This window comes from Dromiciops gliroides, chromosome 2, assembly GCF_019393635.1.
Source record: "Dromiciops gliroides isolate mDroGli1 chromosome 2, mDroGli1.pri, whole genome shotgun sequence".
NCBI classification, from domain to species: Eukaryota; Metazoa; Chordata; class Mammalia; order Microbiotheria; family Microbiotheriidae; genus Dromiciops; species Dromiciops gliroides.
The window spans coordinates 524096486-524111204 of record NC_057862.1 but is presented as its reverse complement, the minus strand read 5'-3'; the positions used below and the strand labels follow the sequence as shown (position 1 = coordinate 524111204).

The 14719-nt window shown below is 38.7% G+C and overlaps 1 protein-coding gene across 2 annotated transcripts in view; it reads left to right on the top strand.

Annotated features, from left to right (window-relative positions):
- GREB1 (growth regulating estrogen receptor binding 1) overlaps positions 1–14719 on the top strand; it is a 147822-nt gene that overhangs the window by 107399 nt on the left and 25704 nt on the right. For both annotated transcript variants that reach the window (XM_043987596.1, XM_043987595.1), the window contains exons 22-25: positions 1914–2016; positions 6222–6380; positions 8953–9095; positions 14257–14418. In XM_043987596.1, coding sequence (XP_043843531.1) covers positions 1914–2016; positions 6222–6380; positions 8953–9095; positions 14257–14418 — 567 coding nt within the window. The remainder of the gene's footprint in view (positions 1–1913; positions 2017–6221; positions 6381–8952; positions 9096–14256; positions 14419–14719) is intronic.

The following is a 14719-nucleotide window of genomic DNA, read 5'->3' as shown; positions in this document are numbered from 1 at the left end:
TGGGTAGACTGATAGTCCTAAAGCACAGTTCTGACCATGGCATTCTTCTGCTCAGTAAAGTCCACCGATGGCCCATTATCTCTAAGATCAAATACAAACGCCTTCACTTGGCATTCAAAGTTCTCTACAACCTGCCTTAAACCCATCTTTCTGGGTTTATTGTATATTATGCTTCTTAATGCAACTCTGTAGTCTAGCCAAACTGGTTTTCTTGCTGTTCCTCACAAATGACATTGCATCTTCTGTCTCTGTGTCTTTGCAAAGGTTGTCCCTTATGCCTAGAATTCACTCCTTTCCCACCTTTGTCTGCTAGAATTCTTAGCTTCCTTCAAAGCACAACTGATATGCCAGCTCCTACATGAAACCTTTCCTACCCCAATCACTTCATATTTATTTTGTATGTATTTTACATACATAAAGCACTTATATAAAAAGTACTTGTTTATTCTTATATACAGAGTATATTATATATACTTATATATGTATATATCACCTCCTCTTATAGAATATAAGCTCTCTGAGAACAGGAACTTTTAGTTCTGTTTTTGTATCTTTAGCTCCAAGCATAGTGTCTGGTACTTAGTAAATGCTTATTGGTTGATCGCTTCTTGTCTCTCCTCCCTCCTTCCCTTCTCTTCTCAGTTTTACTTTTATTATAGTAATATGTATACATAATAATGGTAGCCAGTATTTTATAGTGATTGAAGTTTGGCAAAGCTCTTAACAAATATTATCTCATTTTATCCTCACAACAACCCTAGGAGGTAGGGGCTACTTTTTTTTTTTTTTTTTTTAGTGAGGCAATTGGGGTTAAGTGACTTGCCCAGGGTCACACAGCTAGCAAGTGTTAAGTGTCTGAGGCTGGATTTGAACTCAGGTACTCCTGACTCCAGAGCCGGTGCTCTATCCACTGCGCCACCTAGCTGCCCTGGTAGGTGCTACTTCAAGGCCTATTTTATAGATGAGGAAACTGAGGCTGACTGAAGTTAAATGACATGTCCACAGTCTTAGGGCTAGTAAATGTCTAAGGCCAGATTGTACTCAGGTTTTCCTGACTCCAAGTGCAGAGTTCTATTCACTGAACCCCCTGGTAAAATATGAGTTGTTTGAGGGCAGAGTTTATTTCATTTTTGTTTTCATATTCCTAAAGCCTAGGATAGCACCTTACACACAGTAGGTACTTAATACATGCTTATTGAATTGAAGGTATTAATTGGGTCTATCTCAACATTTTCTAGGTTGAGGACAAATGTCCTTAAGGTACCTTTAGGCCTTTTATGAGTGGTCTCTTTGACTATCCCTTCAGGAAAGAGAGGATAGAATTGTAATTTTATTTTTCAGTCCATTTAGGATTTCATGGGATTAGAGATGTAATTGTTAATGTGGATAACCTTTTAGATGAACTCTCAATATATCTCAGGCTGGTATCCAAGGGACAATATTACTTTTATCTTGCTAACTAGTTAAAACAATTAAATAAAACTTAAAAAAAAACCTTGTTGCTTTATTAGTATGGCAGTTTAGTATGCCTGCCTAATCTAGAATGAGTGTGGTATGACTAGAAAGGGCATTACAGGATCTGGAATCAGGAAATGGTCTTGAATCCTGGGTGTGACACTGCTGTGTGACCCTGGGAGATCGCTTACCCTTGTTCTTTTAGTTTACTTATTTAAAAATTGGGAATAAGACTGCTTATGCTCCCAAACTCAGATATTTAGTGAGAGAAAAGCGCTTTAAAAAGCTTTAAAGTTCTTTAAAGATACTACCTAAAATGGTCTTTCTCATCTGAGGTATATCTTTTGGTTAATCTGAACACTTTAGGACCAAGTGTTTTTTAAAAAAAAAGCGTCTGGGCTTGTTGCTGTTTCTCAGTTCAACTGTCTACTTACCCTCTTTCTCTTGTATATTTATAGATAGGAAAGACGGGCGCCTATCTCCAGTTCCTCAGCATCTTGTCTAGGATGCTCATCCGTCTGACAGAAGTTGATGTCTATGATGAAGAAGAGATCAACATCAGTAAGTCATCATTTGGCCACGTTTGTAATCAGGAACTTTGTTTATCAAATCATGAGTTGGAATTTCGTAATGTCCTTTGCATGCTGAGGGATTGTAAATTCCTTGAGTTCAGGGAATGGGCCCTATTCATCTCTGTATCCTTAGGGATTTGTGTTGAGTAAAATATCTTATGCATGATGGATGCTTGGGAACTATTTTTTAATGAATTGCTTGACAGGCAAATGTTAGACAACAAGGTTAATAGATCTACTCCTATGATACTCTCTTTACCTCTTGCAAACTTTATTACATTCTGCAATGTATTATAGTTCTTTTACTTTTTATTGACTTTACCAGACTATAAGCTCTATGAGGACAAGAACTGTATTGTATCAATCATTCAGCCACCATTTATTCAACCCGTGCTATGTGCCAGGCACTATGTGAGACGCTTGGGATACCAGGGCAAAAGAGAAACAGTTCATGACCTCAAGAGGGTGACAACATGTACATCTGTAGATATGTACAAAACATGTACAAAAGAGACAGAAAATAACCTTTGAGGATGGGGGCAAGAGTTAAAGAGAGGAGGGCCTACTAGCAACTGAAGGAACTGGAAAGGCCTTGAGCAGGAGATACTACCTGAGCTGAGTCTTGAAGAGGGAGGGATGTGGACGGGGAGTTCATCCACTCTAGGGAGGAGCAATAGTCAGTGCTGTTAAAAGGCAGAGAGAAAGGAAATATAATGCTCTAGGTGAGGAAAGACAAGGCCACACAGGGGTCAGAGTGTGTGTGAGAGAGAGGAATAGATAACATAACTGGAAAGGTAGAATGGGAAAGGGTTTTAAATGATGAATTATGAAGGGCCCTGGCTGTGCTAAGTTAAAATTCAGTCTTTTTCTCTTAATCTGTAAGGTTATCACTGCACCCTAGCTTTCCTCCCCAAGGTTAAAGTCTGGGTGGGAAATGGGCGAATTAGGTTGTGTCATATACTGCAGCTGGACAAGTGCCATGGTGATGGTTGAAGCCTTCTAAGTTTGGGGACATCTACATCATGCTCCCAACCTTTGGGTGTCCCAAGGCTCTCTTCTAGTATCTTTCCTCATCCCCTTCTAACTTGGCTCACTTGGGGACCTCATCAATTTCCATGGGTTTGTTTATCATCTCTGTGCAGATAACTACTAGTTTATATGTGCATATACTTATACACACATAATTATATATGTGCAAATATAGCAATATGTGCCTTTTTATATATGTGTATGTATGTACCTATGCATACATGTATACTCTATGTACTGGAGATGGAAATGGCAAACCAGTTCAGTATCTATGTCAAGGAAACCCTCCAAATGAGGTCATAAAGAGTAGGCCACAACTGAAAAAAAATGACTGAACAACAAGCATAGTATATGTGCACTATACATTGCATGTACATATGTACTCATATATATGAATGAAATTAAAGGATGTTGCCCTTAACAAAAAATTGAGTTCAGAAGTGAGAGGGGGAGTGAGATAATGAATTTTGAGTTTGAAATGTTTATTTGATATCCAATTATATGTATCTGTGTGTGTGACACACACACACACACACACACACACACACACACACACACACACACACACACACCCAATCCATCTCTCCTGAGATACATCAGCAACCACCTATTGAACATTCCAAAGAAGATAACATGTACAAATCTTTTTTTTTTTTTTAAGGGCAATGAGGGTTAAGTGACTTGCCCAGGGTCACACAGCTAATGTCAAGTATCTGAGGCTGGATTTGAACTCAGGTCCTCCTGAATCCAAGGCCAGTGCTTTATCCACTGCGCCACTTAGCTGCCCCAACATGTACAAATCTTAACGTGCTATATAAATGATAGCTATCATATAAATGCTTGCTATTAAACTAGATGTTCCATATACATTTCAAACTAAGTATGTCTAAAACAGAATTCATTCCCCCCCACCCCCAGCTGCTTCTGAACTTCTCTATTTTTGATAAGGGCAATATCCTGTCATTTGCCTCCATATATAATACTTGACTCTTTATTTTTTCTCTGTCCATGTACCATCCAATCATGTCATTTCTACCACCATAGTGTCCTGACTCCTTTTCTTTGCTCACATGGGTACCATCCTAATTCAGGCCTTCATTTCCTCATGCCACGACTACTTTAAGTAGCATCTCAATTTTGCTTCCTACTTCCAATCTATCCCTTCTACAGCCCCTCATTTACACAAGTGCCAAAGTGATCTTCCTAAAATGCAGGTCTCATCATGCCACTATTCATTACCCTACTTAATAAATTCATGTGGCTGCCTGTTACCTCTAAGACAAAATAGAAATTTCTCTGTTAGGCAAGTACAGCTTTTCACTACTTTGTCCTAAGCTACCTTTCTTTCATTATTCATTACTCCCCTTCCTACTACTCCATTACCCCATCTATTATGTGGTCCATGGAAACTGGCTTTCTTTCTGTTCCTCATGCATAATATGTTATCTCCTATCTCTGTGCCTTTGTATTGGTTGTCCCCCATATTTGAAATATGCTCCTTGTCTCCGCCTCTTATAAACTGTTGTGTTCTTTCAAAATTCAGCACAAGCCCTACTTTCTTCATGAAACCTTTCCTGACTACCTTTCCCCCTTCATCCCCAAACTACTAGTTTTCTCCTCTCCTAAATCTTCCTTGTATTTCATAGGATCGGGGACTTGGAGTTTGATAGAGACTTTAGAGGTCATAGAATCTGGAAAATGAGGCAGATAGAGGTTAAGTAATGTCTTCACAGTTACACAGTAAGTATCTGAGACAGGACTTACCCAAGACTTTCTGACTCCAAGTCCAATACCATATCCCTACACCATTTATTTTATATATATTCTGTACATATTTACTTATTTTCATGTCTCATCTATCAGGTAAAATGTAGGCTCTTTGAGGGTAGAACTTTTTCATTTTTGTCTTTGTATCAACAGTACTTTGCCTGCCAAAACATAGGGACTTGATAATAGTTGGTTGGTTGGTTGATTGATTGGGCAGAAGGTGTTTCTGGGAAGTACCTACACAAGTTAAGTCCAGACACACCTATACAAGTTAAATCCAGAAGCATAATACCGAAGATTTGGGTCATGGAGTTAGAGGGTCAGAAAGTCATTGCATTTGGAAACAGAAGCAAGGTTACAATCCGGATCAAATAAGTTAAAAAAAATCAAGGTGTGCCGGCAGGTGGCAGGGATTGAATATCAAGGTAGACAACAGGAGCTTGGGTTCACCAAAAGGTCAAGTTTACTAGTCTCAATATTCTGTGGGCATGTGAATGTTTCAATGGAGTTGGCCCCACCTTCTTATTTTCTCAGAATTTACTTTAGCTGGAGAAAATAGCCAATGTGGTCATGGATTATAGTAAGAGGAGAGAACCTTCCAGGAGTAGGGAAGTGAGTTTCCTACTGTATTCATACCTCTAGAACTCATCTGGAGTATTGTATTTCATTCTGGGCATCCTGGATTAAAAAAAGATACCGATAAACCAATGAGTATCTGTTGAAGAGCAACTAGTGAAGGGCTTTGAATATAAGACATCTGAGGACTAGTTGAAGGAACTGGGCATATTTAACTTGGAAAAGAGAAGACCCCGTGGAGAGGGCATGATTGATGTTTTCCGATATTTGAAGGAATAGCATGGGGAGGAAGGGATAGTCATGTTTTGTTTGGCTCCAGAGAGGCAGTAGGTACAATGAGTGGGCATTGCAAAGAGGTACATTTAGTTTGATGTTAGGAAAACTTTCTTAATAATAAGAGCTGTCCAAAAGTTGGTTGTCTCGATAGGTAGTGGCTAGGGAGATCTTCAGTCAAGAGGTTGGCTGACTATTCATCAAATATTTCATATTGGGGATTCCTTTTGTGTATGGGTTGAACTAGATGGCTACTGAGCTTCCCTCCAACTCTTAAATTCTGTAATTTTGAGAGCCCCTAACCAGACAACTTTATTATTCTCAGTGGAAATGATTCTCATTGGAAATGATTACCTCTGAGCATCAGTGGAAAAGCATTCCTTCTCTTCTCTTGTTAGAACCGTCTTCAACACTGGCCCAATAGCCTGAGATGAACCACAGAGAAATACACAGTGCCATTTGTAATTCTTAAAAACCCTGGTTCGTTTGCAACAAAAATGTCCTGATTCCTTAACTTTTCTGTTATATCTTGATTTCTGTACATTTTAGATGTAAAAGAAGAATCAGGGGCCCATTATCCTCAGCACAGTGATGCTTGGCCTGACTTAGAGATCTTTAAGAAAATGCCTTTTGACTACATCATCCATGATCCCAAGTATGATGATGCCAGTCTGATTTGTTCACGCCAACAGAATGTAAAGAGTGAAGGTAAGACTTTTAAAACTCATGTCTTCTTCCACTGTATTGCTTCCCAAAGAATGGTGTTGAATTTTTGTTCTCTTGTCTCTAATTGTGGAGTGGAGTTTAATTAGTCAGTGGTGCCTGATGCATTGAGAAACCAAGGGAAAAAAATTAAATTGGAACTCATCCCTATTATATCTCTTCAGCTTTTCTATTATCTGCTGGTTAGTTCTATCTCCTCTTGTGATCATAAGTAGTAGGAGAAGGGAACAAACTGTTGTAGCAGCTATTTCGAAAGTACATAGAATCAGAGTTTTATAGTTGGAGGAGACTTTGCAGATTGTCTAGTCCTACCCACATATTTCATAGAAGAGAAACCTAGGACTCTGAGAGGAGGAGTGAGTTGGCCAAAAAGTAGTAGAGCTGAGATTCGAATCCAGATCCGCTGATTCCAAAACTGGTTTTATTTCCACTGCTTCATGAGCTGAGGCAGAAGCTCATTATAGTTAAATAATGGTAGCAAAATGCATGGCCATAGGGGGCAGCTAGATGGCGCAGTGGTAAAGCACCGGCCCTGGATTCAGGAGTACCTGAGTTCAAATACGGCCTCAGACACTTGACACTTGCTAGCTGTGTGACCCTGGGCAAGTCACTTAACCCTCATTGCCCCGCAAAAAAAAAAATGCATGGCCATCCACCATGGTGACAGAATAGTGAGTATATTGGGGTTAATCCGGTGTTTTGGTTAATAGAAAACTTCTGGTAACTATGAAAAATTTGGAAAATTCCTTTTATTTCATTTACTTAATAATCAGGAAAATGAAAAACCAATTTTTGAAGGATTTAGATTTTTGCAGTGCCTTCAGGGACATTATTATTTTTTGTTGTTTAGTTGTGTCTAACTTTTTGTAACCCCATTTAGGGTTTTCATGGCAAAGATACTGGAATGGTTTGCCATTTCCTTCTCCAGCTCATTTTACAGATGAGGAAACAGAGGCAAATAGAATCAAGTGACTTTCCCAGGGTCACATAACTATTAAGTGTCTGAGGTCAGATTTGAGCTTGGGAAGATGAGTCTGCTTCCAAGCCCAGTGTTCTATTCAATGTGCCACTGTCATTATTAAAGGCCTCAGCTATTATATTGTACATGTGCAGAAGTTGCCATTTAATAGAGCTTTCTTGTTTTTGTAATACAAATAGTATTCATTGTAATGTGGATTAGTTTACCCTGGTGGTGCAGGGAATAGTATCAGAGCACCTGGACTTCAGCTGCTTGTTATGAGGCCTAGGCAACTCACCCAACCTTCCTGGGTCCGAACTAGGGAACTGAAGTAGGTAACTTCTACGATTTCTTCTAGCTCTAAATTTATGGTCCATGTTTCCCACCAACAGTTTTCTTTTTATCACTGCCAGGAAGAATTTTTCATTAAAGTTGTTGAATCCTTATCCCCTGTAGAAATAAAGCCAATGGGGGACAGCTAGGTGGCTCAGTGGATAGAACACCGGTCTTGTATTCAGGAAGACCCGAGTTCAAATCCAGCCTCAGACACTTGACACTTACTAGCTTTGTGACCCTAGGCAAGTCACTTAACCCTCATTGCCCTGCAAATAAATGAATGAATGAATGAATGAACGAATGAATGATTGAAACCCATGAGTGCCAGTTATTAGGGCTGGTCATCAGGTCCTAAAGGGGGGGAAAAACAACCTCTTGGCTTTGAATGCAATAAATTAAAAGAATATTCATTAAAAAGAATATGACTCACATGTTTCACATTGTTGGAAGATCCACAGAGTACTTGTTTCACAACTCTGTGAGATAGCATAAGTGTTGCTATTCCATTTTATAGATGAGAAAACTGAGACTTACAGAAGTGAAGTAATTTGTGCCCATGTGAGATCAAGCTAGCATTCCCTATTTCAGTGAATCCTGTGATGGCCGGGATTTGTCAAAAAGTTCCTAGCAGCAGGCTAGGACTAGGGTAGGGAAGCATGAGGGAGGTCTCAGAAAATACTAACAAGGTGCTTTTAAAGCAACTGTCTTCCATATAGTATCTCTGCTGAAAGCAGTGTTCTTCATGAAAATCTTGTCCTTTCCTTCCCATACTACCTCAATATCATTGTGTACTATTAAAAATCACCCAATCTTAAATTGAGGTATAATGTTAGTTTTCATCCAGGACAAACATAAAAAAAAAGAAAACAAACAACACCTAAATTACCCCAAATTAAAGATTAAATTAGGAATTTCTTTGTATTGGCCCAATAGCACATCTGTCCAGCATCTTCATAACAAGCCATTCGGAGGACTGAATAGGTCCCCAAGTGTGTGATTAGAAGATACTGTAAAATTCCAGGGGGAAGGATAGATTTGATTTTTATCACAAATGGCTTCCATTTATTGACTAATGAGGCTGTGTGCGCATATCACCGAAAAAAATCTCTTTTGACTAAATGAATTTTTAATTGACTGACTTAGAAAACAACAAAAAACCCTCTTTAACCAGTTTTGACCCAGTAGCCCTCAGGGAAATAAGTACTGGGGGAGAGGATGTGTGTGTGTGTTCTATGACCTAACAACATTCAGGAATTTGTGCAGACAAATCGGCAACCAGGAAATACGAGGATTTGTACATGAGGCGCCAGACAACCCGAATGAGATTGTCCAAGTACGCGGCCTATAACACCTACCACCACTGTGAGCAGTGCCATCAGTACCTGGGCTTTAATCCACGCTACCAGGTAGGTCATCTTTCTTTGACTCGTAAATCCAGGAAACTAGCAGTATGTTATAATCTCCTGCCCTATGTATGCTGTATCTATATGTCTACTCTTTTTTGCCTCTGATATTTCCACTCTAAAAGAATAGGGAGATCCTAGGTCTTCAGGCTCAAAAAGGTTCTTAGAAGTATCTAGTCTAACCCCTCATTTTACAGTGGAGGAGAAGTGATATGCCCAAGATCACAAAGGAGTGACAGATAGCAGAGCCTGGGATTTGAATTCAAATCCTATGACTCCAAATGGCACTCTGCCTTTACCACTATGTCATAGCTTATATTTGATTAAAATTATGCATGTGTCTGACTCCTGGGCTACTTGTCACCTTTGTCAACCTTCAGTAAATTTTTGGTTCTGATTTTTGTTGAAGTTGTTCAGTCGTTTTGGTCATATTTGACTCCTTGTGACCCCATTTGGGATTTTCTTGGCAAAGATCCTGGTGTGATTTACCATTTCCTTCTCCAGCTCATTTTACAGATGAAAAAGCTGAGGCAAGCAGGGTTAAGTGTCTTTCCCAGGGTCACACAGCTAGTGAGTATCTGAGGCCTGATTTAAACTCAGGTCTTCCTCACTCCAGGCCTGGCACTCTATCCACTGTGACCCCTAGCTGCCATTTTGGTTCTGATACCACATTTAATAAGGAATAATAACTAACTCAAAATTATCCCCAATCAAAGTTTAGTGAAATCTAGTTCTTCTAACTTCTAGATTCTCTAATGTTTAACACATCCTTCAAGAAGTCCCTTGTTGCTTATAGTGGAAGGATCATTTTAAAATCTTCTTCTGAATTTATGAGATGGAAAAGTAGATATTTTTTCTAAGATTTAGAGCTGGGAGGGATTTTATAGGTCAACCAATCTAATTCTTTCCTTTTCCTGAACATTTTCAGAGATCAGGAAACTGAAGCCCAAGATCACATAGGTAGTAACTGAGAATTCCTATCCACTAATTCCAAATTCATGCTCTCTTTAGTGTGTCACACTTGGCAGAGAACTGGTGTTTTACATTTACGATTTACTTTCCTTTTCATTAAACCCCAACCCAGGAAAAAAAAAAAACACAGGAAAGAGGCAGATGGAGATGGATGGAGAGGGTCAGAAAGGCATTTGGTCAGGAATAGATCTTCCTTGTTTTCATTTTAGTCAGTATCAAACAGCAGACTGCAATTTTAATTCAATTCTTTGTCCTTGGCATGGAAACAATGCATTTAGATGCCCCAGCTTGTGATGGGATTTCTGCTTGGAAGCAGAAAGAAAAAAATATAGAAAAAATATAATGCATGTACTAAAAATATTTTTCTTCATTTCCTGCTCAAAGGATATGATATATGGTAATCTAGCACTATGTAGGATTTTATTACTATGCAAGTAAGTATAGTACTTGCATACTTAGGACATATATATATCTTTTCCCTTTTCACCAAAAGACATTTTCTAACCCATCATGGGGCAGCGAGATGGCACAGTGAATGGAGCGTTGGGTCTATTTCTGGCCTTAGACACTTACTAGCTGTGTGACTCTAGGCAGGTTACTTAATTCTATTTGCCTCAGTTTCCTCACATCTGGAAAATGAGCTGAAGAAGAAAATGGTAAATGGTAAACCACTTCAGTATCTTTGCCAAGAAAACCACAAACAGGGTCATAAAAAGCAAGACACAGCTGAACATACAAGATACTAAACTTTAGTATGTACTAACAAAGGGGACCCTTTGGCATTCCTGCTCAAGGTATCATAGCCATAGCCACCCAAAGGGATGTGGGAATTGTAATTAACAGCAAAGATTCAACGTGATGTTTCCCAGGCCCTGTGCTGCTTTCTACAGTTTCTCCCAGGAAATCTACCCAGGGTGGGTTTTGTTCTTGTTTGTTGTTAGGTTTTATGAGGTTTGAACTTGGGATTCTTAGAACTAGCTTTGTACAATTCACTGTCTAATCTTGGAAATAATTAAAACCATTCTTGTGGCTTGTCCCTTACAGACCATATCTTTTAGCTGGGGACAACCATTCAAGGCACCAATAGATATGAGTAGAGAAAGTGCTGATAAGAGGAGGATACATTTAAAAGATAAACATTTTATTGATAAAGACTGGGTTTTAAAATTTATCTTTTTATGTTTGTAAGTGGAAGCTCAGAATAATAGATAGAGGCCTGGGCTTGGAGTTAGGAATCACAGGGTTATAGGATTATGGATTCAGTGTCAGAACAAAGAATAGAGTTACTTTAGTCTACCCCCTTTACAACTGAGGTGTGGAGAAGTTGTAACTTCCTGAAGGTCTCATAGGTAATAAGTGCTACAGTAACAAATTCAAGTGACCTGGGTTCCCATTCAGCCTCTGATAATTACTTAATTGCTGCTTGATAGGTCATTTGTCCTTTGTTCATACCAATCCATTCCTATCTACTAAGTCATAGAAGGATTCTTTTTTTCTTGGTGGAGGGAGTTCCCATGCAAGGAATTCCCCAGAATTCTAAATCAAAGATCCTTTTTGTATTTTCAGATGTGTATATTCATAGGACTTAGGTCCAGATGATGAAATGTAGTATGTTATCACAGGATCCAGAGATCTAGAGCATAGATTTAGAAATAGAAGGGACATCAGAGGCCATCTAATCCAGTCTCTTCATTTTATAGATAAGGAAATTCAGGCCCATGGAGGTTAAATTACTTGAACAAGGTCACACATTAAAGGTCAGAGTCTAGAGAAGGGCCTTAGTGAGATATAATTTAGTCCCACTGCCTTATGTTACTAATGAAGAAACAGAGGTGGGGAAAGGCAAAGCAATTTGCCCAAACTTTTCATTATATTACAAGGATTTTTTAAATGAATGAATGAATGAATGAATGAATGAATGAATGAATGAATGTTTAGAACTTGGTCAGACATCAAAGATACCAAGGCAAAGATGTCCTTTTGAACATTTAAAATATTACATTGTTATGAATCTTCTTTCCTCTGACAGATCGCAACTACTTGCACATCTTAAACTGGTGGTTATAATGAATTCTTCAACAATTTAATATCCGTAGATGACAGATATAACAGTTTATCCCCAGGCTTGTATTCAGACCTTTTTAGCTTGTGTTTTGCTGGTATAAACTTCATGAATCCAGATGAGGCACTGCAGAAGGAAATTGGTGGTGGTGTTTTTTTTTTAAAGGAGCCAAGCTTAAATTTCAGCGAGAGAGTTCATAAATCATGGATTTAGAGCTGGACAGAATTTTGGAGGGTGTTGAGTCCAATATTCTTCATTTGTGCCCTATTTCTGATACATCTTGGTTGTATGAATCGAGTAACTCTCTAAGGCAGAAAAGATGCATCTGTATGGAGGGAATTTCTTTACCTAGACCTCTTAGTATCAGTGAAATCTCAGGTCCAGTTTAAAAAAAAAAAAAGAGTTCATAGAATCATTGACTCTTTTTGTTTGTTTTTGGTTGAGGCAATGAGGATTAAGTGATTTGCCCAGGGTCACACAGCTAGTAAGTGTCAAGTATTTGAGGCCGGATTTGAACCTGAATCCAGGGCCAGTGCTCCATCCACTGCGCCATCTAGCTGCTCCGAGAATCATTGACTCTTAGAGATGAAAAAGGCTTTAGAGGTTTTCTAGTTTAAGCCTTTATGGAAGCATGAGTCTACCCTACAAGATCTCAAACAAATTGTCTTTTGATCTATTAGAACACTTCTAGTGATGGCAAATATACCTGCCGTGGAAGGCCATTTTTGGACAGCTCTAATTATTCAGAAGTTCTTCCTTCTATTGAGCTAAGTCAATCTCCCTGGTACTGCCACCCATTAATCTTGGTTCTGTTATCTTGTGCCAAGTAGAATAAAATTATTCCTTCTTTCATGTGGTAGTGTTTTCAATATCTGAAGACACCTTCCCCTGCCAACTCTTCTATTTCTCATTTTACACCTTCCAAACTTCGATGGGTCTTTTTATGACATGATTCCCAGTACCTTCACCATCCTTATCACCCATCTCTACTCAAACTCTTAAAATGCAGTGCCAAGAAATGGATAGCATACTCTACATGCGGTCTGACCAGGGAAAAGTAGAATGAGAACATTGTTTCCTTTGTTCTGGATACTGATTATGTTCAATTGCATATAAGGAAATATTTCTTTCCTACTATAAAGGCAATTATCTTCCTCTAAAGTCCTATTTTTAATGCCTCCTCACGCCATGGAAGTGACACTGATTTTTTGAAAGCTAATCCAGTGGAGCATAAGTAGGTACCATTGAGCTTGAAAGGGTACAGTAGAAATCAGGTAACAGATTGCGTGATTGTCAACTGAGGAGCAGCCTAGCTAAGATCTAAGATGCTACTTCCTTGATTATGTACAAGGTGATAAAATTGGGGACCAGAGCAAGTATTAAGAAAATGTATTGTTTCAGAGATGTTGTGATTTGTGTTAGTAAAGGGATTTTGCACATCTGTAAAATCATAATTCCTTGAAGCATTAAAGAAAGGGTGGCTAAATAATTAAAATAAAATACCACAAGCTTGATTGTACATTTGGTGCATAAATACAATAGACAGCATTTTGTCTGATTGGTTTAGGTGTGGATATTCATGGAGGCATGGGGCTGGACTTTATAGTCATAAACCATGATCATATTATTTACTTCCATGAACATGATATAGGCCCTGGGGATCCCAAAGATCTATAAGAAATAGGCACTAACCTCAAGGACTGTAAATAATATGATTTTGGTTTATGATAAATTCCTTTTCCATAAAAATGTGTCCTCAAATATAGAGTTTATAAAATAAATATTATACTGCTAAAACAGCAAATATAGGTGGAATATAATAGTGACCAATGTCTAGAAGGGATGGGAGATTTCTTGATGTCAAGTGAGAAAATATATGATTAAAATTGAGGTTGGCTTTTGCTAGATATATGTAATGAGGTAAGTTGAGCCTGACATGGTGACTAGAAGATGGAGTATCTATATATCACATTGATCATCTGGTAGTTTTGTTCTGTTGTCCATAGGTTGTCATGGTGTGAATATCATAATAATTACAGGATAGCGATGGTCACGTATGGATCTGTGTTGTGTTGATAAGTAAGGTTGGGTTCTGATGATAAGACCTGTCCTTTCCCCCTTACACCCCAGCTCTACGAGTCTACCCTGCACGCCTTTGCCTTCTCTTACTCCATGCTAGGAGAGGAAATCCAGCTTCACTTTATCATTCCCAAATCGAAGGAGCACCATTTTGTCTTCAGCCAACCAGGAGGCCAGCTGGAAAGTATGAGGTTACCTCTTGTCACTGATAAGGTAAGTAGATGTTCTGATATATAGTTATTTAAAGTAGAGATGGATTTGAGACAGAATGGATTGTATTGTCTAATAAAAGACTTTCTTAGGTCAAAGGCACATGGCCCAAGGTGGATTTTGAAGCAGGGAGGTTTAAGGTGGAAATAATGAGATGGTGAGAATTGGTTTTAAGGGAGGAGGAAGACTTCATACCTCATATTCAATTTAATTGAATCAGCATTGAGCATTTACTATGTACAGGGCAGTGTGAATGATACAAAGATTAGTTAATGTATAGCCCCTGAAATTCATCCTAGTAGAA